This window comes from Sycon ciliatum, chromosome 9, assembly GCF_964019385.1.
Source record: "Sycon ciliatum chromosome 9, ocSycCili1.1, whole genome shotgun sequence".
In the NCBI taxonomy this organism is placed as follows: Eukaryota; Metazoa; Porifera; class Calcarea; order Leucosolenida; family Sycettidae; genus Sycon; species Sycon ciliatum.
In genome coordinates, this window is record NC_088651.1 from 1,557,288 (window position 1) to 1,583,683 (window position 26,396).

General features: G+C 48.7%; 2 protein-coding genes across 2 annotated transcripts in view; both read right to left on the reverse strand.

The window, feature by feature from the left end:
* LOC135824597 (uncharacterized) overlaps nucleotides 1-26,396 on the reverse strand; it is a 130,956-nt gene that overhangs the window by 47,098 nt on the left and 57,462 nt on the right. The window lies entirely within an intron of this gene.
* LOC135825021 (usherin-like) lies at nucleotides 82-24,532 on the reverse strand. The gene is made up of 11 exons (XM_065337757.1): nucleotides 23,855-24,532; nucleotides 20,111-20,311; nucleotides 17,627-17,740; nucleotides 16,297-16,443; nucleotides 14,883-15,028; nucleotides 12,355-12,687; nucleotides 3,233-3,803; nucleotides 2,530-2,706; nucleotides 1,464-1,577; nucleotides 358-504; nucleotides 82-95 (listed from the first exon to the last, which is right to left on the reverse strand). Exons 1-11 carry the CDS (start codon nucleotides 24,057-24,059, stop codon nucleotides 82-84), a joined length of 2,169 nt encoding a protein of 722 aa, XP_065193829.1. The 5' UTR covers nucleotides 24,060-24,532.

The window sequence follows — 26,396 nt, forward strand, 5'->3', positions numbered from 1 at the left end:
TGTGAAATAGTTGGCGTTTTGGGTAATACCCAGGGGTGCGTCTGAGCAGGGAAAACATTTATTGTGTGTTGTCACTTACACTTAGCTTCTGCATGCTTGTGGCACACGACAGTCACAAGCAACATGAGGAGTAATTTTGGTTGGTAGTTATCATTACGAAGGTAAGCAAGAGAATGACCCGAGCATGCCCAGAGCAACCAGGTAAGGGCCAGCAGCCATGATGAGCAATACCGTAGACATGCGCGAATGGAGATAAGATCGTACGAAGAGCAGCATGCAGCGACGGCATGTGAATGCAGTCTATAACATTGTGCGAGTCTGCGTGGCTTTGCAGTAGTTGGTGAGGACCTCACTCACCTGCACACAGTCCTGTGACAGTCTGGAAGAGCTGCTGTGCTACTGGACATTGGTTGCACTTCACACCAACTACACCGGCGTTACAGGCACACTGTCCAACACTGTTGCACTGTAGACTAGTACTGCCAAGAGGGTTGCAGCCACAATCTGTGTAGCAGCAGCAGAAGTGATGGCAGCAGCAGTAGCAACACGAAGAGCAGCAGCAGCAGCAGCAGTAGCAGCAGCAACAGCAGCAGCACCAATAACGGCAGCAGCAACAGCAACAGCAGCAGCATCAACAGCAGCAACAGCAGCAACAGCAGCAACAGCAGCAATAGCAACAGCAGCAGCAGCAGCAACAGCAGCAGCAATAGCAGCTTCACCAGCAGCACCAGCAACAGCAGCAGCAGCGACACCAGCAGCAGCAGCAGCAGCAGTAACAGCAGCAACAACAGCAGCAATCACGCAGCAGCAGCAGCAGCAAACCCATAGAAATGGAAGAGATTGTGTTGACTTGAACACCATGATGTCAGGGCACCGAGGGACACACATAAGAGAAATGTCATAAATACAGGGCAAGCTCCTGTGCGGGGAGCGAACACTTTTTTAATAAATTGAATACGATTTCATATGGGTGTAAGTAACACACACGTATGCACACAATTTGCACATGCAGGCATATACACAATTTGCACATGCAGGCATGTACAGAATACACGGATACCTACACAATATGCACACTCAGCATCGCACAAAATTATGTACACGCAGGCACAAAGCCTCACAGGTAACAACGGCATGACTGAGTTGACTATACAGTGCATAGCAGCATCCCTAATATCAAGAGTACATGAAAACCAGAGTGTGCAGCTCGGATGGGTTGTGGCACGGCGGACTTCCGTGATTACATCATTTTAGGGATGTAGTGCGTACAAGCAGAATTCAAGCAGGTCTCTTTCTGCACAACTGAAGCTCAGTTGTACGCACTTTGCCACTTCCCGCCTCAGATCTGCACCAAATATGATGTAACCACGGAAGTCCGTTGTGACAGACACCCATAGTGGAAAAAAGCCCCAAGCTGCACACTCTGGTCTTCATGTACTCTTGATAATATATACGCGCAGTACCTTGACATCTTGCTCCTGGTGTAAATGGGCAACCCGCAACGGAACACTGGTCTAGAAAGCTCAGTGTATTCGATGGTGAGTAAAATCCTGGAGCACAGTCGATACATGTTCGACCTGCACAGTAGAATACAGAAAAGAAGATGTTGTTGCATTCACGCGATTACTCCTCCCGCCATCGTATTATCACACCTCTCTCCACTAAGATATACCAGCGCTGCCTCCTATTCCATTATCGTTGTCTGATGATTGATTCAGCCACAACGGAATTTGCCAAGGTTTTCATTGTATGCCTTTGGATATTGTTGTATTTGAAATTTTACTACTTCAAGTATAGCAATTCCCACAGACCATAGGTCGTTTTACTGGGCACTCTAGATAACATGGTTTGAAGAAGGGCTGAGGCTTCTCAGAGCTTCACATCTGAAATAAGGAATTCGGGTGGACACACCCATTCCCCTAGCACTGCACATCAGAACCAGTGCCATTCTTTCATGTTTCAGCACTGGGCCCTAGATAACATGAAGGTAATCAGACGCGGGCACAATCGCTGCAACAGTGCTATGCACACGCAACATACTGAGCTGCTCAACACACACTGGTATTGGGACCATGCGTGAGTGTTTGCACTGATGATGAAGATGACAATGATGATGAGGGTTGTTGTATTTCCTATATCCAAACAGGAGCTTCTTCCCAATATCACGGTAGCGAAGAGATACGGTCGAAGATTGGGAAGACGTGTATGTGAAATGTGTATGAATGTTGAGTGAAGTAATGTAGAAATGATTGCTGTGAGGTCTGAGAATTCTTAGCAATGCTCAGTATGATGGTGCTTACCGAATCTTAAAACCTGTTCGCACTTAGCAGAGTAATACGCAAATGACTTCCATGAAGTTCACTGTTCCTTAGCAAAGCATTTCATGGTGCTTATTATTCTGGTATTATTGACATATCCGTGGCAAGCCGCTTATGTACAACGGCAAGGGAGAGGGCAATAACAAATTGTTTGGGGAAGCCACACTGGCAATGAATGAATGTTCAACAAAGAGGGGTTCATGGTGCTTACCAAAGCTAAACTGGTCGCACTGACACTGGCCGGAGATGCTATCACAGATGTTAGTGCCGCCCACTGTACCGGCCGTGAAGCAGCTACACGGCACGCATCCGGTTACATTGCCGAAGAATCCTGCACTGCATGAGCCGCACGTGGAACCACTGACAGATGGAAAGCAATTGCACGTTCCTGCAGTTCCACAATAGGCAAGGACAAAAGCCAGTGCTTTGTACAGGGGGAGTATGCCAAAAGGTCAGGCTTGAAGGTATTACAGGTACACACCTGGTAACAGAGACCACCTGGTAACAGAGACCACCTGGTAACAGAGACCATGTTTGGAGGGTACCTTGAGCGATCGTCCTACACAGATTTCACAATACCTATCGAGCTCAACACGCACAATCATTAACCTTTATCCTCCCAATGTTCCACTGTGGGAACATGATTTTTAATCATCCATTTTAGCTGCAGTGACTAGTAAGTTTTTGAAGCTAGTCCTGTTGAGCTGACAATACGTGTGTGGACTCTATACAAATGTTCATTGGTCTAGCTCTGCCGCACAATTGTCGTCGATATTCAGAGTAAAATCCGTCCAGTGCATAGAGCAAGAGAGTAACAGTGAGTTAGTCTCGTGAAAGAAAGTAAAAGGAGGGAGAAAGGAAAAGAAAGGTTTTTGTTTGTTACGGACTAGACACGGCGAGAACGATTCTCTTACCATCTGGATTGCAGCCGGAGAATCCCTGGCGATTGCACGGGCAGACGATACAGCGAGCCAGATCGCCAAACAGTGCGAATAAGTCCGGCAGGCACACGTCACATCTACCACCGGTGACACCCTGGCGACACTGACACACACCCGTGGCCGCATCGCATGATCCTACGGTACCGCTGGGGTTGCACGTGCACGGCACGCACGTTGAGAAATCGCCGGGCGTCGCCGTGAAGTGGTCCACGGCGCAGCGATCGCACAGCGGGCCCTCCACGTTCAAACGACACTGGCACACGCCCGTATTCTGATCACAGCCGAAGGAGCCTGTCCGGCTGCACGCACACGGCACACAGACCTCGCTACCCTCTCGCATGAAGAAGAACGGATCGCAGCGCTGTGCGCCCAGTGCGTAGATGTTCACCTCGCGATCAAATGGCCGGCTTCCGTCGTACAGAAACGTGTTGCCATCCCAGACGAGACTGAACGAACTGTCAGTTGTCCACGCTATGTTGTTGTGGAGGAATATGGCAAACGACCGTTGGCTGTTCCACGCGACCACCGCCTGATAGTGGTTGAACTGGGAGTGAAAACAGGGCATGGACAGTAAGAGACAATTTTCAAATATGCCATTGCAACCACAGTCAAGAATAATTCAAGCATGCCATGACAACCACACTCAAGGAGATCTGAAAAAGGCCAGTAAGCATGCTGCTCATCCATCGAAAGTTCCCACAAGAAACCTAGCTGTCTCTCTTGTCCATTCATACCCGCCCTCCCCCCATTTCCCAATCTGTACTCTCTTGTCCATTCATATCCCCTCTCCCCCCCCCCCATTTCCCAATCTGTACTCTCTTGTCCATTCATACCCCCCCCCCTCTCTCCCATTTACCAATCTGTACTTTCTTGTCCATTCATACCCTCCCCCCTCTCCCCTCATTTCCCAATCTGTACTCTCTTGTCCATTCATACCCCCCCCCCCCCCTCTCCCCCCATTTCTCAATCTGTACTCTCCTGTCCATTCATACCCCCCCCCCCCTCTCCCCCCATTTCTCAATCTGTACTCTCTTGTCCATTCATACCCCTCTCTCCCCCCATTTCCCAATCTGTACTCTCTTGTCCATTCATACCCCCCTCTCCCCCCCCCCTCTCCCCTCATTTCCCAATCTGTACTCTCTTGTCCATTCATATCCCCCCCCCCCACCCCCTCTCCCCCCATTTCCCAATCTGTACTCTCTTGTCCATTCATACCCCTCTCTCCCCCCATTTCCCAATCTGTACTCTCTTGTCCATTCATACCCCCCCCCCCTCCCCCCCCCCATTTCCCAATCTGTACTCTCTTATCCATTCATACCCCCCCTCCCCCCATTTCCCAATCTGTTCTCTCTTGTACCATCATCTTTCAATGCGACGGACCCCACGATAGGCGGTCAGCCTTTGGGTCACCTTATAAAGTTAGTCATCGCTACACTACAACGAAGTCATGAAAGTAATATTATGTGAAATGTTTCTAGCCAAGTAGCGTTTGCGCAGAGCATCATTCAGGGTTTCAACCTGACTCCTAGAGTATCTCCGTTTAAAATATGCAAATAATCGACTATTATAAAATTGTTGTCTCCACGTCGATTATTTGCATATATTGCTAGAAACATTTCACATAATATTACTTTCATGACTTCGTTGTAGTGTAGCGATGACTGCAGAATTTGTTCTTTTTATTGCTATTATAAAATTGTTGTCTCCACGTCGATTATTTGTATAAAGTTAGTCTTATTATTATTATAGAGTCGATGACTATCCATCGATGACTCTGATACTGTATAAGCAGAAATATTCGTCTGGAATTTTATTTCGTCTTTTTCGTCCAATAAGCTTTTGGACTAAATTAAATGCCAGACTAAAGTCGGTTTGTCCAGCTTTTCAATGCACTCTTATGATCCATGGACGAAATTTACAACCGGACAAACTCCATTTCTTTGGAGTTGGACGAAATTATTGACCGACGAAATTTTCTGCCTCTACAGTAATCTGCAACCTGCTCATTTTCTTTTTTTCCAAAAATATACCTTGTGGGTCTGAGATAATGGATGAAATGACCAAATTTGGAAGACAATTTGAGCCAGGGACTACAGAAACCACCCTATGGCACTTTTTGGCGAAAATTTTTTTTCTCTCTCAAAATGTTGGTATGGTATGGTAATGTGCTCAAACAAAATTTCGAGTTGATCTGCGGTCGTAAAATGTGCCTAATCACCTATTTAATAATGGCATATCAATAAAGCGATATAGAGCAAATTTATGCACACAGTTTTGTAATGTTCTTTGTATATCTTCATTCTTGCTAGTTAGGCAGTTCAAATGTATAGTGAACTATGCCCTCAGCTTCATCCAGTGACGCCTGCGCGCCGTCCACTAAATCTCGGTAGTACTGCCGCTCCTCTTGTGGTAGTGATGTGTGCGAACGCAGGGCCTGGACACTACATTCACACTACATTCCGTCTCTTCCTCTGTACGGGCGACACGAATTTTGTCCCGCAGATTGTCACACAGTGCGCATACGTCTGTCCTTGGCTTCATCACTTTGATGTGTGCTGCCTGTCTCCTCCAAATGTGGCAAAATGACCTGTAATGAACAGGTGTTAGCTGCTCCCGGCTAATGATGCCCCCTCACACCGGAACACAAGGGTATTATGATTGGATAATTAGAAGTATTCGATAAGAGTGTAAACAGAAGGAGAACAGGACAACGACAACTCAAGACTAGACTAGACTAGAACAGAACAGAACCTGGAGCATGCGCTCTTCTATGTGAGTGGCTCATTGCCAAGGGGAACGAGCGGGAAATACGAATAGTGAGTAGCATACATACACCTATTACACTGTGCCCCCCTAGCTAAAATTCACGTCCACGGGAATGAACGAAATACCTAGGAAACAAACAAAAGAAAACAAACCAAATAATAAACTCAGTCCAGGACATAGTCAGCTAGTCGAGCAGGTGCAGTGCGGACACGGCCAGAACGACGAGAAACAGGAGAAGAAGTACGGACCGGATCAGACGACGGCGGCTGTAGCGGCGGAATGCAGCGCGGCAAATCATCATCAGGCAGCGTAATCGGGTCAGGACGAGAAGCAGTAACGGCAGGCGGTTGACAGTCGGGAGGACGGGAAACGGCTTCAGGCGGTCGAACAAACTTGCCAGTGACAGCATCATATCTGGTGAAACACTCAGACAGAGCAGGATCAGCACACGGAGCAAGAAGACTCTGAGGCTTGAAACAATCAGGCGACGACGGTCCAGCGGCAGAGGAACCAGGAGGACGAACAAAAGCGGCCGGAGGAAGAATCTCGGCAGCCGGAGGAACATCAACAGCAAGTGGCACTTCATCAGCAGCTGACAACGGAACATCACGGGCAAGAGGCGGCGGACTCGGCGGAGGAGACGGGGCAGCATCTTGCGGCGGCGTTGGTGCCAGTGGCGGAGACTCACTGTGCACATGTGCTTCAGGGTCGGCTATCAAGCGCGACAGACCATCAGCATTCAGATGTTGGCGACCTGGACGGTGGACGACTCGGAATTCATATTCGGATAAACAGTCAAGCCAACGTGCTTTCCGTCCGCGGGGTTCCTTCAGGTTCCGGAGTGCAGTCAACGCAGTATTGTCCGTCCTGGCAACAAATGGTCGTGCCAACAAGTAGTGCCTGAAATACTCCGCAAAATAGACCAAAGCAAGGGCCTCACGATCGCTAGCATCGTAGTTGCGCTCAGCTTTCGTCAGTACACGGCTGCCGTACCCGATTGGTCGCTCAGTTCCATCCTGGATCTGGCTGAGGACCGCACCAATCGACACATTGCTCGCATCGGTGTCCAGAATGAATGCACCTGCTGAATCTTCAAACTGGGGGTACGCCATCACCGGCGCACTGGCAAGTGAACGCTTCAGAGCCTGGAACGCCGCTTCGCAAGCTTTCGACCACGCAAAGCGAGCATTCTTGCCTGTCAGAGCAGTCAGCGGAGCAGCACGCTGGGCGAACCCACGGATGAAGCGGCGATAATATCCAGCGAAGCCAAGGAACTCGCGGACAGCTGTGACAGATTTCGGAGTCTTCCAGTTCCTGACCGCGACGAGTTTGGCTTCATCCGGGGAGATGCCCTCCCCTGACACGCGGTGTCCTAAGAAAGTGACCTCCTCCTGGAAGAAGGAGCATTTCTTCAGATTGAACCGCAGTCCAGCGGACCGAACGCGCGCGAACACGGGCAGCAGAATCTGGAGTTGGCCAGACAGCGTTTCGCTGGCATTCAGGACATCATCAAAGAACACACGGCAGAATGGCTGGACCGGTGTGTTACATAAGCCACTCAGGACTGCTTCCATTACGCGCTGAAATGTCGCTGGGCCATTCCTGCAGCCCATCGGCAGAACATTAAACTCAAACAAGCCCAGTGGCGTGGTAAATGCCGTCTTAGCCTTGTCGCTTCCTTCCATTGCTATTTGCCAGTACCCTGACGCTAAGTCAAGGGACGTGAAATACCGACAGCCAGACAGGGAATCAAGCATGTCATCCGCCCGGGGAATCGGGTAGGCGTCAGGTTCGGTGACAGAGTTCAACTTCCTGTAGTCGATACAGAGTCGAAGAGAGCCATCCTTCTTTGGCACCAATACTATGGGTGATGCCCACGGACTAATCGATTCTTGTATTATGCCTTGCTTTAACAGCGTATTCAGTAGATCTTGCAGAGCCTTCCGGCGGTGATATGGAATCCGCCTGGTAGGTTGTTTTATAGGGTTATTTTGTCCTGTGTTAATTTTATGAGGGAATATGTCACAGTAGCCATAGTCATCATCATGCAAGATAAATAAATCGTGGTTATCATGAAGTAGTTCAGTGAGCGTGCGAGACTGTTCTGTGGAGAGATGATTTTGTGCGTTGATATATTCATCGATGACTTTCTTGCGTTGCTCAGTTAGCGGGATCGGGTCGGGTGAAACTGAGGAAACCATAGCTTCAGTGTCGTCAATATGTTCACAATCTGTAGGAATTTGATGAAGTTCGGCAACATTGGTATTTTTATGAATGAGTATAGGATGATTTGCATGATTTTCAACAGCCACAACCACACGTGTTTGGTTAGGGCCAACAGTTACAAGACTAGGAGTCACTGCCACATCTGGATGCTTCGCCATAAAGGACTCCAATGGATCTGCCACGCAATCCATCGCAACCGTGCACACATCAACCGCTGCACAAGGCACCAAGACAACATGTCCTGCAGGTACCGACAACTCCATCTCAAACACCACACGAGATGAGTATACCACAGGGTCAGCCACACTCTCGGGTGCACACGCCGGGACAACGCCAGGTTGAGCCATGGGTTCAACAACCCGTGCAGACAATGAATCGTCAAGGGCAACACGAGAAGAATACGACGAAACAGGTACATCGTCGGAGCATGCATCAGAATGAGGAGTATGAGTATTACATGAGGGGGAAGTATTACGCGGAACAATACGATCATAGGGCGTACGTGACGGAGGACACCCAGAACCAGAAACATGCAACGGAACAGACACATCGCCAAACATCACAACACCACGAGCAATGTCTAATACACCACCATGCTGCAACAAAAAATCGGAACCAAGAATCATGTCACAGTGAATACCAGGAGAGACAACAACCGTGTGCTGGAAAGACAGATTTCCTAGCGACATACACAGATCCATGGATCCAACGACAGGAAGTTGTGCGCCATTGACTGCACACAACCGCGGAGCAGACTCTAGAGGAGGTCGCTCTGTCAAATTAGGCAACAATTTAGAATGCACTAACGACACACTTGAACCAGAATCAACCAGAGCAACAACAGGAGACGAAGACGAAGACGAAAGACAAACATCAACGTGCACAATAATGGGTGAGATCGCACCACATACCTCCTCGAGGGGCTCCACTCGGACGACTGACGGCGGCCCCGTGTCACCAGTCCAACCTAGTTTTTTGCGTGCGGGCAAGATGCAATGAAGTGGCCCTCTTCACCACATCCATGGCACACTCCACGGACAGGCCTCGCAAAACTCTGGCCACGACCACGACTAGGCGCACCAGCACCAGCACCACGAGCAACAAAACGTACATGGTCTTGCTGGGGTCGGGTGGGGCGATACAGACTCACGCTCTCCATTTTCGCCTCCAAAGCAGAGAGACGCGAATCAAATCTCGACAAAAGCGAAGCCAACTGGTCTCGCTCAGATTCCGACTTCAGTGGACCGACTGCTGTGTAGGGGTCACGACCATGAGCAGTGCGACGGGGCTTCACTTCCGGAGCAGCAGCAAATACGGGCTGTGCATACTGGTAAGGTACGGTGCGGGCCTGCTCGCGAGCATAAATAGCACCTACCTCGATGGCCTTTTGGACCGCCGCATCCAAATCAGTGGGCCGAGGTGACGCCAACGCCAAGCGCAAATCCTTCGATGCCTGGCCATCAATAAAAAGTTGCAAAAGCATTGAATCAAGCAGTGCACCTTGTTGTCCTGGGTAGGCTCGACGAGCGAGCCGACGAAGTTCCGTGGCATACCCGTGCTGAGTTTCACTCGCCAGCTTCACTCGCTGGCGAAGACTGGCCTCGTGCATCAATGCTTGCTGGGGCGGCTCAAGACGGACATGCAGAGCCTCGACTGTGTCGGAAAAGTTCATGTCAGGCGTGTGAGTTAGAATTTCGGTGAACATCTCATGAGCGGTACCAACAAGGCGAGCAGGTAGTAGCCGTAGCTTTTGGTCGTCGTCGTACCCACTCAACTCGCATGTGTGGACGAAATGCCTCATGTACGTGGTGAAATCTTGGCCTGGCTGATTTCCGAATGTCTCAGGAAGCAAAACTGGCTTCGGCAGTGGACGTGCATGTGGTGTGTCTGTGTCCGGCAAACGAAAACGATGGGACAACCCTTGTACCGGCGAACTCTCGCGCTCTTCAGCAATGCTCATGTCACAGCCAGCTTCAGCGAAGCTACGCTCTAGCTTTTCTTGTCTCTTGGATTTCGCTGAACGGCCCATTGTGAAAAAAAAAAAATGTTTTTGTATTTTTGAATTTTCGAAAAAAAATAATTATTATCTGCAAAAATTTCCCGTGGACTCGATCGACTATCGCGTATATCGATCTCAATCTATTACGTAACCTATCGTGCGTAGCGGCAAACAACTAAATTTGGCAGAGACAATTCCAAATAGGCAACTACTCTACGGACACAGTGTAGCTAGACTCTACTACCCAGCTAGCAGATATCCTAACAAGACACTAGACAGCAGCCAGTATGCACAAAACACGGACACAGAAAATGTTCCGAAAATGTTTGGCCAGACAGGTTGGCGCCAATGCTTGACCTATGGACTGTAAACCATGGTAAACAATGCATGCAACAAGAAAACGACGAGCAGAAAGAAACACAATGCAGAAAGGAAAATATTGACGAAGAGAGTGGATGAGGATATGGTTTCACTTGCGTGGGCCTTCGTGGTACTTCATAGTCGGCGATCTCCGAAGGCGTACATACTTCGCCAGCGATGTAGTGGTGGACGTTTTCCGCTGCCACCAGTGTTAGCTGCTCCCGGCTAATGATGCCCCCTCACACCGGAACACAAGGGTATTATGATTGGATAATTAGAAGTATTCGATAAGAGTGTAAACAGAAGGAGAACAGGACAACGACAACTCAAGACTAGACTAGACTAGAACAGAACAGAACCTGGAGCATGCGCTCTTCTATGTGAGTGGCTCATTGCCAAGGGGAACGAGCGGGAAATACGAATAGTGAGTAGCATACATACACCTATTACACAGGCGAATACTGTGTGACGGCTTGGTTTAGATGTATGCAGACTTCTTGTTCTCGGATGCTGGTAAGTATACTGGAGGGTCCTCAGCACGACCTCGCTCCGGGTTGAGGTAGACCGTACATGTTAGCATATGACTAAATAAACTGCACTACATCCTGCTCTATGTCTGCTGAAATGGCCAAGTGCTCTGGTGTTCTCCCAGTCAAGCCATGGTGTGCCAGTTGAATGACTCCTTTGTTTGCCTTTTTGAAGGCGCTTCATTACATGACTTCCAACAGCATGAACTGCCATGAACACGTCTTTGCACAGCTCGTAACCACGTACATGTACATGGTAGCGGAAATAGAAAGGTCGATCACCACCACCAGTCATCGACTTTCGCATGCTTCCAGTCAGTGCGCCCGGAACAAACTACTTGAAGCGCTTTTTCGATTCTCGCAGTTTAGAGACTTCAAATATGTAGTCCTCGAGCTGCTGCTCTGGGATGACTTTCCAATGATTCTTCGACTTGCATCCGCAGCCTCTCTTCGCGTATATCTGAAGACAGGAGACCACGCTTCACCTGCTCCGTCGTCGGTGGCTCAGGTGCGGGGGCATCTGGTTCGTCATCCAATTCCGAGTACGAGTAGTCGGTGTCACTCTCCGCGTTTGAAATTTCCGAGCTGTCGGGGCTTGGCGTTTTCGACACAACACTAGCAGCACTCGTCTCGAGCTTGCTGTGACTCCATGCCGCATGCGTCTTCTTCTTAGGTGGCATATCATCGCCGTCGCTGTCAGCATCGGTGTCGGAATCGCTCGCGGACGACTCGCGGGTGCCAGCGCTGAATCCGTAAAAATTCTCGTCGTCCGATTCAAGCGCCTTCGCATCAGAGAATAGTCGACTCCACACAGAATCGAGCTGCGTCGTCTACTAGATGTTGTAGCCATAATCAATCACAGTAAGTAGAGCCTCATGAGTTACTCGACAATCGCTCGAGCTCGGAATCCTTCCCCGAACATCTAACAAGAGGACAGCTCTGGAGTCTTGTCAAAACAAAAGTGACGAGTTCTGCACTTCGCGTAACTAATGTTACTTTGAGTCGCGTGACTTTGAAACGTCATAACTTGATTTTGATATCAAACGTCGTAGGGCGGTTTCTATAGTCCCTGGCTCATTTATTGACACGATGACGAAACACAACTGGACATGACAAACTCAAGACGAAGACGGCTTTTCACACCACAGCAACACGCGCATGCACCAACACCACGTCACACCCGACGTACACAAAATAGCGTACCACAACACACTCACCCCGAGAAACGGCCTTCCAGAATTGACTCCCTCCTGACCGCCAGGACACGACTGGATATACGTCCAAGTGGCAACGAGGACCTGCGACGGTCGAAAGTTTCCCACCACAATGTTCTGCATGCTATTGCCCGGCCTGCCACGTCTCAGCAGGTCCAGTGCACCGTCGATCGACGCCGAGTCATTGCGCAGGCCGTAGAAGGATGTTCCTTCGCTGGCGTCGTTAGCCGACCAAAACGGGGCCAGTACGGGGTTTCCCTGCTGGTTGACGAGATTGGCGAGTGAGACCGAGGTGGAGAGCAGGTTGCGGAATGACACGTACCCATTACTGCTCACCTGTAACATAATGAATTTAGAAGAATGACGATGCACGCAACATGAGACCACTGTGCAGAGACACTCACTGCAGGGCCAGCGACTCCGGTCCATGACCACGTATTGCAATTGCAACTCAAATCGTTCCTTTGTATGGCAGTTACAAATCAAATCCATTCGCATGTATTGGAGTTAAAAGCTCAAATCCATTCCCATGTATGGCAGTTACAGCTCAAATCCATTCCCATGTATGGCAGTTACAGCTCAAATCCATTCCCATGTATGGCAGTTACAGCTCAAATCCATTCCCATGTATGGCAGTTACAGCTCAAATCCATTCCCATGTATGGCAGTTACAGCTCAAATCCATTCCCATGTATGGCAGTTACAACTCAAATTCACCCCAGTGCACACTCGAGGTACTGAGACTGGTACTGCAGTTTAGAACTGCTTAACGCCTTTTCTAACTTCAGGTACTCATCATCAGTGCGATGAGAAACATGTTTACTGCAATGCTGCTGTCTATTTCAATCGTGTCTGCTGCAATCATGTGCAATGTACATTGGTCAGAAGACAATTATTTAAAGGGGAAGTCCGGTGAAAAATTTAAATTTCACAGTCCGTAGAGTTCGGGTCACTGAGTCGAATGGTCTTCGTCCGAGGAGGCTGCGGCCTATAGTTCGTCAGATACGCCCAATCGAACATGTGCGAATTTGAGCGCGCATCACCCAGATCCAGGTGATGACGTCACAGCGTGCAGCCAGGTAGCCACACCATCTAGTCGTGTACAAAATGGCCATATTCGGAGCGCGTTCGATTGGGGAACCGTTTGTCGCAGCTTCTTCGGACCAAGACCATTCGATTCAGTGTTACAAACACTACGTACCCTGTGATTTTCAGCTCGGTAAACCTCGAGGTTATACTGTATTTTAGCCGTTTCCGAGTTGGACTTTTTCGTCAGCATGCAATGGCCCGACTACGGCTCTAGCAATGCGCTGCGTGCATGCTAGCTGTAGTGCAGTCAACAAACTCATCACACACGGAACTAGTACTCCCGCACTGCATGCCGTGCTGGGCTAGCTACAACAAGACTCGAGACACAAGACTCAGAAAACTAGTCAACACACGTAACGACTTATCATGTACTACACTCGTATCACTATCAGTCGTACAGTCATGCAGTCAGAGAACGTGCGTTTCTCCTTGCCGGTGCCGGTGGCTGTGCTTTGAAAAAGAAAATTTTAGTTATCCGCTCCAGTCCGGCCTCATGCTACAGCGATGAGTGCACAACCGTGACAAGTGACAAAACAGCGAACAGCTCCCGGACCTAGAACTTTCAGATTCCATAGCGTTGCGAGCGAAGAGTCGTGCCCGTGGTTCAAAGAGCCTGCACTGTTCTCCAATTGAGTAGTCCGAAATATGCCAAGTTCGCACCAAAACATCACCATGTGGCAGGCTACTGGAGTCTAAGCGAATCGGTATGGAACAACATTTAGAGCACTCGCATCACTCTTCTCCATTTTGGCGACCCTGCTCTCCAGCAATCTGATAATTATATCAGCCTCGTCTGCAATAGCTGCTGCTTCTTCATCAGTCGGAAACTCAGTAGCGCTCACTCTTGACCGGCCCGCGCGGCCATTTCTTCAGCGGAACACCGAGGTTCTCAGCCCCGGACCAAACTCATGAAGGTCAGCCATGGCTGCATCCTCACTCTCACAAGGAGTTAGGTCGTCGGGGTCGCTTGCACCACCTAATATCAGTCGCCAAATCATTTGAAATAGCACTGACACTATTGCTTTCACGCACTCCTTTTGACCTAGCTGCACGCTATGACGTTGCGGAGGGTGTGGCGCGGCCGCATGACGTCATGGCGCAGCCCCCGAAACTCAGTTTTTCAAACGGAAATATCTCGAGAACGCTTTGTCGGAGACACGTGGGACCAACACCATTCGACTCAGCGCCCGAAACTCTACCGACCCTGAAATTTAAATTTTTCACCGGACTTCCCCTTTAAACACTATGGCTGATTGTCATCCAGACCAACATGGGAGCAGGACAGAACTCGTCACTTCCAGAACTGAAGAGTTGGCCAGGTGCTACTATGGCAGCGAGCATTACTCATTGAGCCCACCCCCCCCCCCCCATCGCCAAGTTATGCTCTTCTCAGTACTAAACTCGGCACATTTTTTCTTGCCACCAGAACGCGCTCTACTTACGAAAGCAGATCCAAACGAGAGGTCTCCAAGCGCGTTGGAAAATATCAGGTTCACTCCAAAGCGTATTTCAGCGTTGCTAACGTTGCTATCATTACGTAGCTGAATATCACCAGCTGCCGGGCCGAATGGCAAGAAGTCGTCCGACTCTGAAGCAAAACATAAACGTTGAGCAGCGACATATCAGAGGGTAAAGTTTTCTAATCACTCGCACACTCCAGTGCAGCAACTTACACATTTAGGGCGCGTTCAAATTGTCACTCTCCTTTTAGAGGAGTTTCGTTTTTCCGAAGAGGTGGCATTATTGGCCTCTACAGCAAAACGAAACTCCTCGAAACTCCACAACCTCATCCGATGGGAGAGGTGGATTAATTCTGAAGAGTTTGGAATAGCTACGCCGAGATGGTAGATCGGACGTCATTATCGCCATGACAATTCCACTGAAAAACTCTGGCGGAATCACATGAATCACGAGAATCAGTCCTGTTAGGTGGGGCGGGCTCCACGCCATGCCTGTCGGTCCGCTGCCATTGTGCGGACTGCGTCAGCATCTAGCGGCTGGTGGAGGGTATGTCCATGCCATGATGACAATTCCGTCTGCAAGACGGTAGCGGACTATAACACTATCATGAAGAGTGGATAAACAAGACTTTGTGCAACTCCCGGATGGGTAGGCCCACGGCGGAAATTTTTGTTGAAGCAATCTTTTCCGGAAACCATGAGTCATACATACCGTACAATGCATGCGCTGCTAGTCTTTTGGGAAGGTTTGCCTCGTGTACTTGGCCGAGCTTTGCATTACAAGGTCAGTGTCCAACACGTGCTCTCACACTGCTCTGCGGCAAAATGTGCGTGCTCTGTACGACACACGCCATGTGTTTCGGAGAAAGGTGACGTCAACAAAAACATTCTGCCGTGGGCCGGGGTATCTGCACTTTCTGCAGAGGAGATACAGAGTTGCACACTCTTTTTTATCCACTCTTGCTATCATCTACTTCGAGTATGTGCATGTAGGTTTTCAGAATCCTGGTGGAACTGGCAACGAGACACTAGAGAGGTTGTGCACAACGAAAATTCGTAAGATTCGGATCGTCCGGGTTCGAGTAACGAAAGTTGCTGCGAAGATCCGTCCAAACGCGACCGAAACAGAGCAGATCTACGAAAATATTTTTCGTTACCTGGAGTACTAAAATACTGATATTTTACAACTCCCTGTCTTGACTCTTCGCACCCGCGCGGCCGCTGCGTCGACCCACTACGGAAAAGCTCACGCATAGTGCGCAACCTCACGGTTCACGAATATTCGTTTCTCTTCTTTCTTCTTCTCTTTTTTTTCGTTAAATTTTTTCGTTACGATGCAACGAATTTCCTTGTGCGCAACCTCTCTACTGGTGACTGTGATAGAGCACGCCCTTACCTTCGCAAACTCCGGTAGGGCTCTGGAATAGCTCGGACGTCGTAGGGCATTCGTTGCATTTGGGCCCAACCACGCCAGGATTACAGCTACACTCTCCGTCGTCATTGCACGAGGCACCCTGGCTACCGGCAATGTCACATGTGCAATCTGTAGCAGAAATATCAAGCGTTGAGCAAGCGTTAAGAATTCCCAACTAGGTCAAAAGTGATTGGGTGTTCTTTTTCAGAACGGGTCAAAGTACTCCAACAGTAGACCACAGTTAAAATGTAATAACAGTGGGACTGCAGTAGACCAGTGCGGACCACATAGTGTGGACCACATTGTGCGGACCACATAGTGTGGACCACATTGTGCGGACCACATAGTGTGGACCACATTGTGTGGACCACATTGTGTGGACCACATTGTGCGGACCACATTGTGTGGACCACATTGTGTGGACCACATAGTGTAGACCACATTGTGTGGACCACATTGTGTGGACCACATTGTGCGGACCACATAGTGTAGACCACATTGTGTGGACCACATAGTGTGGACCACATTGTGTGGACCACATTGTGTGGACCACATTGTGTAGACCACATTGTGTAGACCACATAGTGTGGACCACATTGTGCGGACCACATAGTGTGGACCACATTGTGTGGACCACATAGTGTAGACCACATTGTGTGGACCACATAGTGTGGACCACATAGTGTGGACCACATAGTGTGGACCACATTGTGTGGACCACATTGTGTGGACCACATTGTGTGGACCACATTGTGTGGACCACATTGTGTGGACCACATTGTGTGGACCACATTGTGTGGACCACATTGTGTGGACCACATTGTGTGGACCACATTGTGTGGACCACATTGTGCGGACCACATAGTGTGGACCACATTGTGTGGACCACATTGTGCGGACCACATAGTGTGGACCACATTGTGTGGACCACATTGTGTGGACCACATTGTGTGGACCACATTGTGTGGACCACATTGTGTGGACCACATTGTGCGGACCACATTGTGTGGACCGCAGCGGGATACCAGTCTACCAGAGTGGAACAGAGAGGCACAAAAAGGTACCAAAGAGTGGGACCAGAGTGGGCAAGAGCGGACCGGAGGGGGTGGGTTACAGGGGACCAGAGTGAAATACCAGGGACTACAGGACACAGGAACCAAAGAGTGGGATCACATTGGGACTACAGTGGACCACAGGAACCAAAGAGTGGGATTACATTGGAACCACAGTGGAGTAGGAGTAGATTAACAGTGGGACCAAAGTGCAAATGAACATTTCCGTAAAACAACATAGCCACTAGTCAAAGCCTTACTTTGGCAGCGATCACCGAGGATGAAGAGACAGCCAGCAACGGTGCATTGTGCCAGATAGCTTTCTCGACTGGTAGGTGCATAGAGTCCAGCGGAGCAATTCTCACACCTTGCACCTGTCAAAGAAGAGTTACGCCAGAACAGTAATCATACCCATTGCAGTCAGAGCAATATACACTCCCGCCTCACCCATGACACGTCACACCTGTGAAAGAAGAGTATCGCCATACCAGTAACAGGGTTCTCGCCAAAGTGATATAGCGGGGCGCTGCGCCCTCCTTCAGTTCTTGGCCGCCACCTTTCAAAAAGAATGCACCACACTTCAGAGTGCGATCGCCACCTTTTTATATGCATGATAAGTAGGGCCGAAACAATTGTACAGATAACTCACATATCGATCGTCGAGAGTGCAATCGATAATCGTTAGTGTTCAAAATGGGTGATAATGAATTTTTTATGCATGCATATCAGTGACCGTATTCTAGCCCTTGCACTCCATCTGATAGTGAATATGAGCACAATCATGTACTTTCAAGCGCTGAAAAATTGATGTGCGGCCTTGAAAGAGATCGGCGGAGAAGACGTTGCCTTTTTCATTTGAGGGAGAAGTCGGAGATTCGAGCAGCTTCCAGAGGGTGATGACAAGATTCTTCGCTCTAGAAACAACATGAATGTTGATGAAACCAGCCAGATATCTACAGATGTCAACAGTGCGGTACCACAAATTTCTAACATAGCAAAGGTATCATAGATTTTCTTCATAAACTGGTGTTCGATAGAGCCGACAAGAATCGATAAAACCAATATATCGATCGTTAGTGATATTGGTTGATCGTTAGGAGTTATTGAATGATCGTTTCAGCCCTAATGCTAAGCACACATCATGTTATAGCACAGCAGAATGGCGGCACAAATGGCAGTAAAAATCACAAAATTTTGCTTCTCTAATGATCCCCCCTTCAATATTGTTCTGGTTATAACCCTGAGTAATCATACCCATTGCATTCAGAGCCATGTGCAGTCATGCCTCATTTATCCTGGCAGTCCGGGACTGGGCTCCGCCAAAAACTTTGAAATGCCAGTAACTACTGGTTACATACATTTTGATGCGGAAAGGCCATAGATATGTTATACTACGTCACCATTTCCATAGATATGTTATACTACGTCACCATTTCCAAATCAAGTGACAAAAGAGTAATAATACATACACTGAAGCTCGTCCAAACGGTGCCTGGTAGATCGAAGTTCTCTCTCTCCCTCTCCCTCCCTCCCTCCCTCCCTCCCTCCCTCCCTCCCTCCCTCCCTTGTCTCTGTATCCATTTGTGTGTGTGTGTCTCTGTCTCCCTCTCCCTCCCTCCCTCCCTCCCTCCCTCCCTCCCTCCCTCCCTCCCTCCCCCTCCCTCCCTCCCTCCCTCCCTCCCTCCCTCCCTCCCTCCCTCCCTCCCTCCCTCCCTCCCTCCCTCCCTCCCTCCCTCCCTCCCTCCCTCCCTCCCTCCCTCCCTCCCTCCCTCCCTCCCTCTCTCTCTCTCTCTCTCTCTCTCTCTCTCTCTCTCTCTCTCTCTCTCTCTCTCTCTCTCTCTCTCTCTCTCTCTCTCTCTCTCTCTCTCTCTCTCTCTCTTTCTCTCTCTCTCTCTTTGTCTCTCTCTCTCGATCTGTCTCTCTCGATCTGTCTCGATCTGTCTCTCTCTGTCTCTGTCTCTCTGTCTGTCTCTGTCTCTGTCTCTGTCTCTCTCTCTCTCTCCTCCCCCCCCCCACCCCCAACGCCCACATTCCAAGCCCCATTGATTAGTGTTGAAACGATCTCACCGGGTACTCGTTAGCTCGCTCGCCAGAAATTCGACTTGTTTGTGCGGCCAGCTCATTTGCACTAACGAACACCGTACACCGTACTCCGTACACATGGCAGTACATGTCGACAGGGGAGTCGTAACATATTTTACGACTCCCTGGTCGATCGAGAGTCCAGTCCCGCGCAAAGTGAAAAGCACTCGCAGTTACAGTGACTGTATGCCTGCACGACGCTTGAGTTGTTTCAGTTGTCGTTGCAGCTTTGGTGAACTCTGCTGATGTCTTGTTCCGCATCTGCTGACCTGTCGCAGGATATGCTTTGGTCACCTCTCCATTCGAGTGACAGTTACGCTCAGTTGTTTGGAAGTTGTCTCCCGCAATGCAGCGAAGACCAGGGCTACTTGCAATCTTTGCAAAACGGTCTATTCTTACAAAGGCTACTACTCAACGACGGCGCTGAAAAGACATCTCGACACCAAACAGCAATCCGAAGTGAAGCAGCAGCAACCCCAAATGCCGGCGGTGATAATTTGAACCAGCTGAAAAAATTGAACTTAGAAAAGGTATATTCAAAAATCATGTTTGCGACATCAATGAGACTCGTTAGCTCGCTCGATAGCTTGCTCGTTAGTGGAACTGATCGCTCGTTCGTTATAGATACGCTCGTTTCAACACTACCATTGATCTTCACTCACCTGAAATACCTGGCTGGCATACACACTCTCCAGTGGTGTTGATGCACTGTACTGTCAACTGTGGGTTACACAGACATGGCAGACACTCCTGGCCGCTTGGTGCCAGAAAGAAGAAATTGTCGCAGGTCCCATTAAATGCCACGCCGCTACCGCTGCCACTGATGCTATTGTCTCCACTGTCACTGCCACTGTCTTCGATCTCTGAAATCATGCAACGGAGCAAGAGCCAGATTCAGACAAAGATATATCAAGGTTATAGCCAAAGTGGGTAGGAGGCACAGCAACCCCTACTCTTATTGAGCCCTCTACTCTTATTGAGCCCTCTACTCTTATTGAGCCCTCTACTCTTATTGAGCCCTCTACTCTTATTGAGCCCTCTACTCTTATTGAGGCCTCTACTCTTATTGAGGCCTCTACTCTTATTGAGGCCTCTACTCTTATTGAGGCCTCTACTCTTATTGAGGCCTCTACTCTTATTGAGCCCTCTACTCTTATTGAGGCCTCTACTCTTATTGAGGCCTCTACTCTTATTGAGCCCTCTACTCTTATTGAGCCCTCTACTCTTATTGAGGCCTCTACTCTTATTGAGGCCTCTACTCTTATTGAGCCCTCTACTCTTATTGAGGCCTCTACTCTTATTGAGGCCTCTACTCTTATTGAGGCCTCTACTCTTATTGAGCCCTCTACTCTTATTGAGGCCTCTACTCTTATTGAGGCCTCTACTCTTATTGAGGCCTCTACTCTTATTGAGCCCTCTACTCTTATTGAGCCCTCTACTCTTATTGAGCCCTCTACTCTTATTGAGCCCTCTACTCTTATTGAGCCCTCTACTCTTATTGAGGCCTCTACTCTTATTGAGGCCTCTACTCTTATTGAAGCCTCTACTCTTATTGAGGCCTCTACTCTTATTGAGGCCTCTACTCTTATTGAGGCCTCTACTCTTATTGAGGCCTCTACTCTTATTGAGGCCTCTACTCTTGTTGAGCCCTCTACTCTTATTGAGCCCTCTACTCTTATTGAGCCCTCTACTCTTATTGAGCCCTCTACTCTTATTGAGGCCTCTACTCTTATTGAGGCCTCTACTCTTATTGAGGCCTCTACTCTTATTGAGGCCTCTACTCTTATTGAGGCCTCTACTCTTATTGAGGCCTCTACTCTTATTGAGGCCTCTACTCTTATTGAGGCCTCTACTCTTATTGAGCCCTCTACTCTTATTGAGGCCTCTACTCTTATTGAGGCCTCTACTCTTATTGAGGCCTCTACTCTTATTGAGGCCTCTACTCTTATTGAGGCCTCTACTCTTATTGAGGCCTCTACTCTTATTGAGGCCTCTACTCTTATTGAGCCCTCTACTCTTATTGAGGCCTCTACTCTTATTGAGGCCTCTACTCTTATTGAGGGCCTCTACTCTTATTGAGCCCTCTACTCTTATTGAGCCCTCTACTCTTATTGAGCCCTCTACTCTTATTGAGCCCTCTACTCTTATTGAGGCCTCTACTCTTATTGAGGCCTCTACTCTTATTGAGGCCCTCCCCCTGTGCAAAAGTGGCACCCCCTACTCACTTGCCTTTTTTTTGCTTTTCATGCCATTCAACAAAAACGCAGTCGGTAGGCAGAAACGGAGGGTTCATAAAGACACACTTGTCTGGGGTGAAGTTGAGGATTGGCCGGCCCCCGTACGTTGCATTTTGCGTGGCAAGACAATTTTGGAAATGTGTGTTGCTCCCTACATGGGAGCTTGCGTTATTCCTGCCGACTTGAATTCTCACTTGACTGACTCACGACTGCTATCCAGAGCACACGAGAAGTCCATCGAACCTTCGACTCGGCAAAATTGCAAGAAAGCACCACTCCCTGCTCAATGCACAGTGTTTCAGGGAATTCACCCCTCATCAGTTGAGCTTGAGTAGGCTGAGGAAGATTGTGCCTAAGGAGTACCACTTATATAGAGCTCTCTAGGCACAAACCATCACCAGGGATATAAACTTACAGAGACGCTCCGTTTCCAGCGCGACAAACACCTTGTGAACAACAGATAGCAGCGTGGGTCAGTGCCGCTCATGGAGGTGCTGAACAGTGGACATTATCATTATAACTTAGAACCTTCCAAGTTGGAAGGCTGTTGGAGTGTGCATCCAAGATGCGCTAGATCTGTTAGCCAGTTAGTTGTAGAACATCAGTACCGTCGGCGTCAGTATGCTTGGTGCCCCCCCCCCCCCACCCCAAAGCTCATGGTAAAGGTCTTGTATTGGCTAACCCCCTTCCGAAAACTCAAATATTAATAAAACCCTGGGCAAGATGCTTGGACAACTCAATTGCAGCCAAATATAGTTAATCACCCTGATCACGAACAAACCCAGTCACTGTGACACGAGACATCGATATTTACATTTCTTGGATGCAAGTAGGGCTGAAACGATCATTCAATAACTCCTAACGATCAACCAATATCATTAACGATCGATATATTGGTTTTATAGATTCTTGTCGGCCCTACTCGTATACCTCGAACACCAGATAATGAAGAAATTCCACAATGCCTTTGCTACGTTAGAAACTTGCCGCATGGCACTGTTGACATCTGGCTGGTTTTATCAACATGAACTAGAGTACTTCATGTTGTTTCCAGAGTGAAGAATCTTGTCATCACCCTCTGGCAACTGCTTTCATCTCCGACCTCTCCCACAAATGAACCGAAAAGACAAAGCCTTCTCTCCTGATCTCTTTCAAAGCCACAAATCAATTTTACTGCGCTTGAAAGTACATGATTGCACCCGTATTCACTACCGGATGGAGTGCAAGGGCTAGAATACTGTTGCTGATATGCATGCGTAAAAAATCATTAGCACTCGTTTCGAACACCAACAATTATCGATTGCACCCTTAAACGATCCATATGCGAGTTATCGGTGTAATTGTTTCAGCCCTAGATGCAAGCCACATGGAAAGCACTACTGTTCTTGTTTTGCTAAAGCATCCACTTGAGGATAACTGGTACTACCAGCAAGTGCATTCTGTCAAATTTAAATTCAAAGTTGGTGGCTAGCACACACGTACATGCACGTACACACACAAATACACAAACACACACACACACACACACACACACACACACACGCACTAATAAATTCAGGTGAAGTTGGGAAAGTGGTTTCTTCAAGTCTTGCCAGTTTTATGATTGTCTAAAGAGACCTGAAACCTGAAACGCCTTACGCCAGCAGCACAAGGTTTCAGTTGTCAAGCTGGATGACCTCAGGTTCTAACCTTCTTCTGCGCGCGATCTGCCCCCCCCCCCCCCCCCCCCAACCCGCAACCAACAAAAATATCGACAATAACAATGTCTGGGGACATCATGACTGTACTGATGGTATAGTATTCCAAGTAGTTATTTCAATTCCCGTTTCCGCCACCAATGCAGGTGCCGACAGCATTACTGTATGTTCGGATATCCCACAGCTGGAGCGAAACATGTCTTCCGGAACAGTTTTTCATCACCCACACATCATAACGAACACAACCTGACTTTACTCGTACTTCAAGATTGTTTTTCTCGCCCGAAGTCGACGAGGTACTTTCTCTCCTAGATGGACACGAAGGCATCACAACAGCACTATATCTCACGATGCTACCATCAACTCAGTCTTTACTGTCCTCAAGAACTCGACACGCTCACTCGCATGCCCTCAAATTCCAGCGACAATAATCCATCATTAATTTTCTTGTACCGAACACTTTCTCACTCACCCTTTCCTATATGGCCGCTCAGCCGGTCTTCCAACACAGCATCGGTGGACGCTACCTGCTCAGCGTTCGTCACCACCAGTCCCTCGTAGTCCTGCGGGCGAAGATGCCGTATTTCGGCAGCGGCGAAACTCCACAGATACAGGAATAAAACAAATGCTTGGAACATTTGACTAGCGGAGTGTTCTGGCCCAAACGCTCTGGACATGGTGATGTCGACCGCCGTTCACCTGGCAGACTCAGTGCGATTCGACTTCACACCACACACCCGGGTACCCTCGCCCTGCACGAAGCTAATCTCGATCTTTGTGGTTCAAATCATTTGCCTGTTTACACCAAAAAGTATCGATTATTTACAACTTGCCCAGGCGCTAGGCAGGGAAATTCGAAAGACGTGGAAGTGCCTGATGATACATGTACACTGACAAAGCTTATTATTATAATTATAATTATTATTCTCTAGCCTAGGGCAGCCCCCACAGACCTATGCAGGCTATGGTCTCCTTACGGGGTACCCCAGCCAATCTAGGATTGCGATACGAAATAATGACTTGGTGAAGTAGCAAGACAGACCGATGCCGGAACTGAGTTCCAGCGGTCAGCGGCTAGATACGAAAGAGAGGAATAACCAAATCGAGAGTAGACTCGGGGCAGTACAAGTCCAAGCGAGACTTGAGACCTTGTGCCGAGGTGCGGCTACGTGCCTCAGAATTAGAGGCATAGATGTGCATTGGCAGAAGAATGAAGGCATCTGAATACAAGAATATACAGAAACGGATTGTGATAGGTGTTAGGTTATTTCGGGACAAAGTACACAGAACAACTGCGGCGGGCCGGTAGCCAAATGCAGTACGCAACGAAGGGCGAGAGATGCGGGTGCGAGAATCATAATAATATTATTCATGTTGTCGCAGACTGTACACATAAGCATTCCTAGCATATTCCAGTGTAGACTGGACAAAAGAGAGATAAAATATGCGCCTGGCTGCATTGGTCAACATGGCCTATGGTGCGGCGGGGGGGGGGGGGGGGGAGATGCGGAGATCTACACCTTTGCACTGACCTTCTTCCGGAGTGCATCGATCGACTTGCTGGGGTGGGGGATGTCAAGTTTAAGAAAACGTAAAGTTCCCACGTCCGCGTTACAACCGGCTATACAATTGTATTGAGAAACACAACCAGCTTAGAAAGTTTCGCTCGTGCCAGGCCACCACCAATCCATGCCTGTAATACCAGGGTGGCAGATGCAGCGCCTAACGGCGTGGGTGAGGTGGTAACTCTCACAACCAATGCCCGACAGGGGGGGGGGGGGGGGGGGGGCGAACCTCGTTAGCTGCACTCGTTACCTGCATCCATGTTACCCTCACTCGGAATGTCAAGTGCTCATCAATAATGATGCCAAGATACTTAGCACAAGATGAGTGTTGAACAGCACAGAGTCACAGAATCGCGGCTGACGGGATGCTGCACTGTGGGCTTCCTCCGCGATTCGCAGCACAAGAAACTGAGTCTTTCCCGGGTTTTATGGTTAATTGAAGTTTTCTGGAATGCAGAAACTCGCTGACTGAGTGTAAGTCTGTCTCAAGCTTTTCAGTTGCTGCATCGGCAGTCTTTCTTGTCTGCAACATAGACATTTGTATCATCGGCATAGAGTTGGCTGGTGGAGAAAGCCAAGCATGTTGGAAGAGAGCGTGTGTACAGGGTGAACAGAAGTGGACCAAGTACATATTATCCCTGAGGGACACCACGGTTAGCAGGACACTGTTCTCCTGGGGGGTTGCGGCGACATACAACTATTACTTGCTGTTGACGGCTGGACAGGTAGCTGCAGAGCCAGGCTAGGACTTTACCACCTATACCACAAGCATGGAGCTCGAGAAGAAGTTTGCCATGCTGAACACAGTCAAAAGCTTTACTGAAGTCCAACATCGCCACCGCTACAACATTGTCATCGTCTAGAGAATGTTGCCAACTGTCAATGCAAACATCCAGTGTGTCTTCACACGAGTGGGATTGACGATGCGCAAAGTGTTCATTGGGAATGAGTGGAGTAGCACGAGGGGTAGCCCTTTCCCAAAGATGCTCGCCACTCTTTTCGCAACTTTTTGTTGTTTTGGAAGAAATCGCAACTTTCTTCATTTTTGCAAACTACTTCGCAACTTTGCGGCAACTGTTAGCATAGAAACGCCTTGGAGGAGACCATTGAAGTATCCGTGATGCTCCGCTTCAACAAGAAGTGCGGGAACATTGCATCATAATAATATTATCATCATGATGGGTGTACTTCTCATGTCACAGCACAGATCAGAGCATGCCGCTATGTCATGAATGCTATGCAAAGGTTCAACAAAAAAGGGCAATGACTCATTCCAAGTCTGTTAATTTCCCTAAACATGTTTCACGCTGTAAACATAATGCATTCATATGTACTTCAAAGTACGCACGACTTTACTCAGGTAGTTGTGCTGCGCCAGGGTTTTCCATTTCCGCTTCATTATTGGTTGTTTTTGGCATCATCATGCACAAGAACTGGCTCAATATGAGT

What these genes read in the sequence shown, in the direction of transcription:
- LOC135825021 (XM_065337757.1), bottom strand. Translation starts at nt 24,059, where the DNA reads ATGTCCAGAGCGTTTGGGCCAGAACACTCCGCTAGTCAAATGTTCCAA. An exon ending in GAGCGGCCATATAGGAAAGG is followed by an intron (nt 20,312 to 23,854) that starts GTGAGTGAGAAA and finishes GCATGATTTCAG; the next exon opens with AGATCGAAGACAGTGGCAGT. An exon ending in CCCTACCGGAGTTTGCGAAG is followed by an intron (nt 15,029 to 16,296) that starts GTAAGGGCGTGC and finishes GTTTTGCTTCAG; the next exon opens with AGTCGGACGACTTCTTGCCA.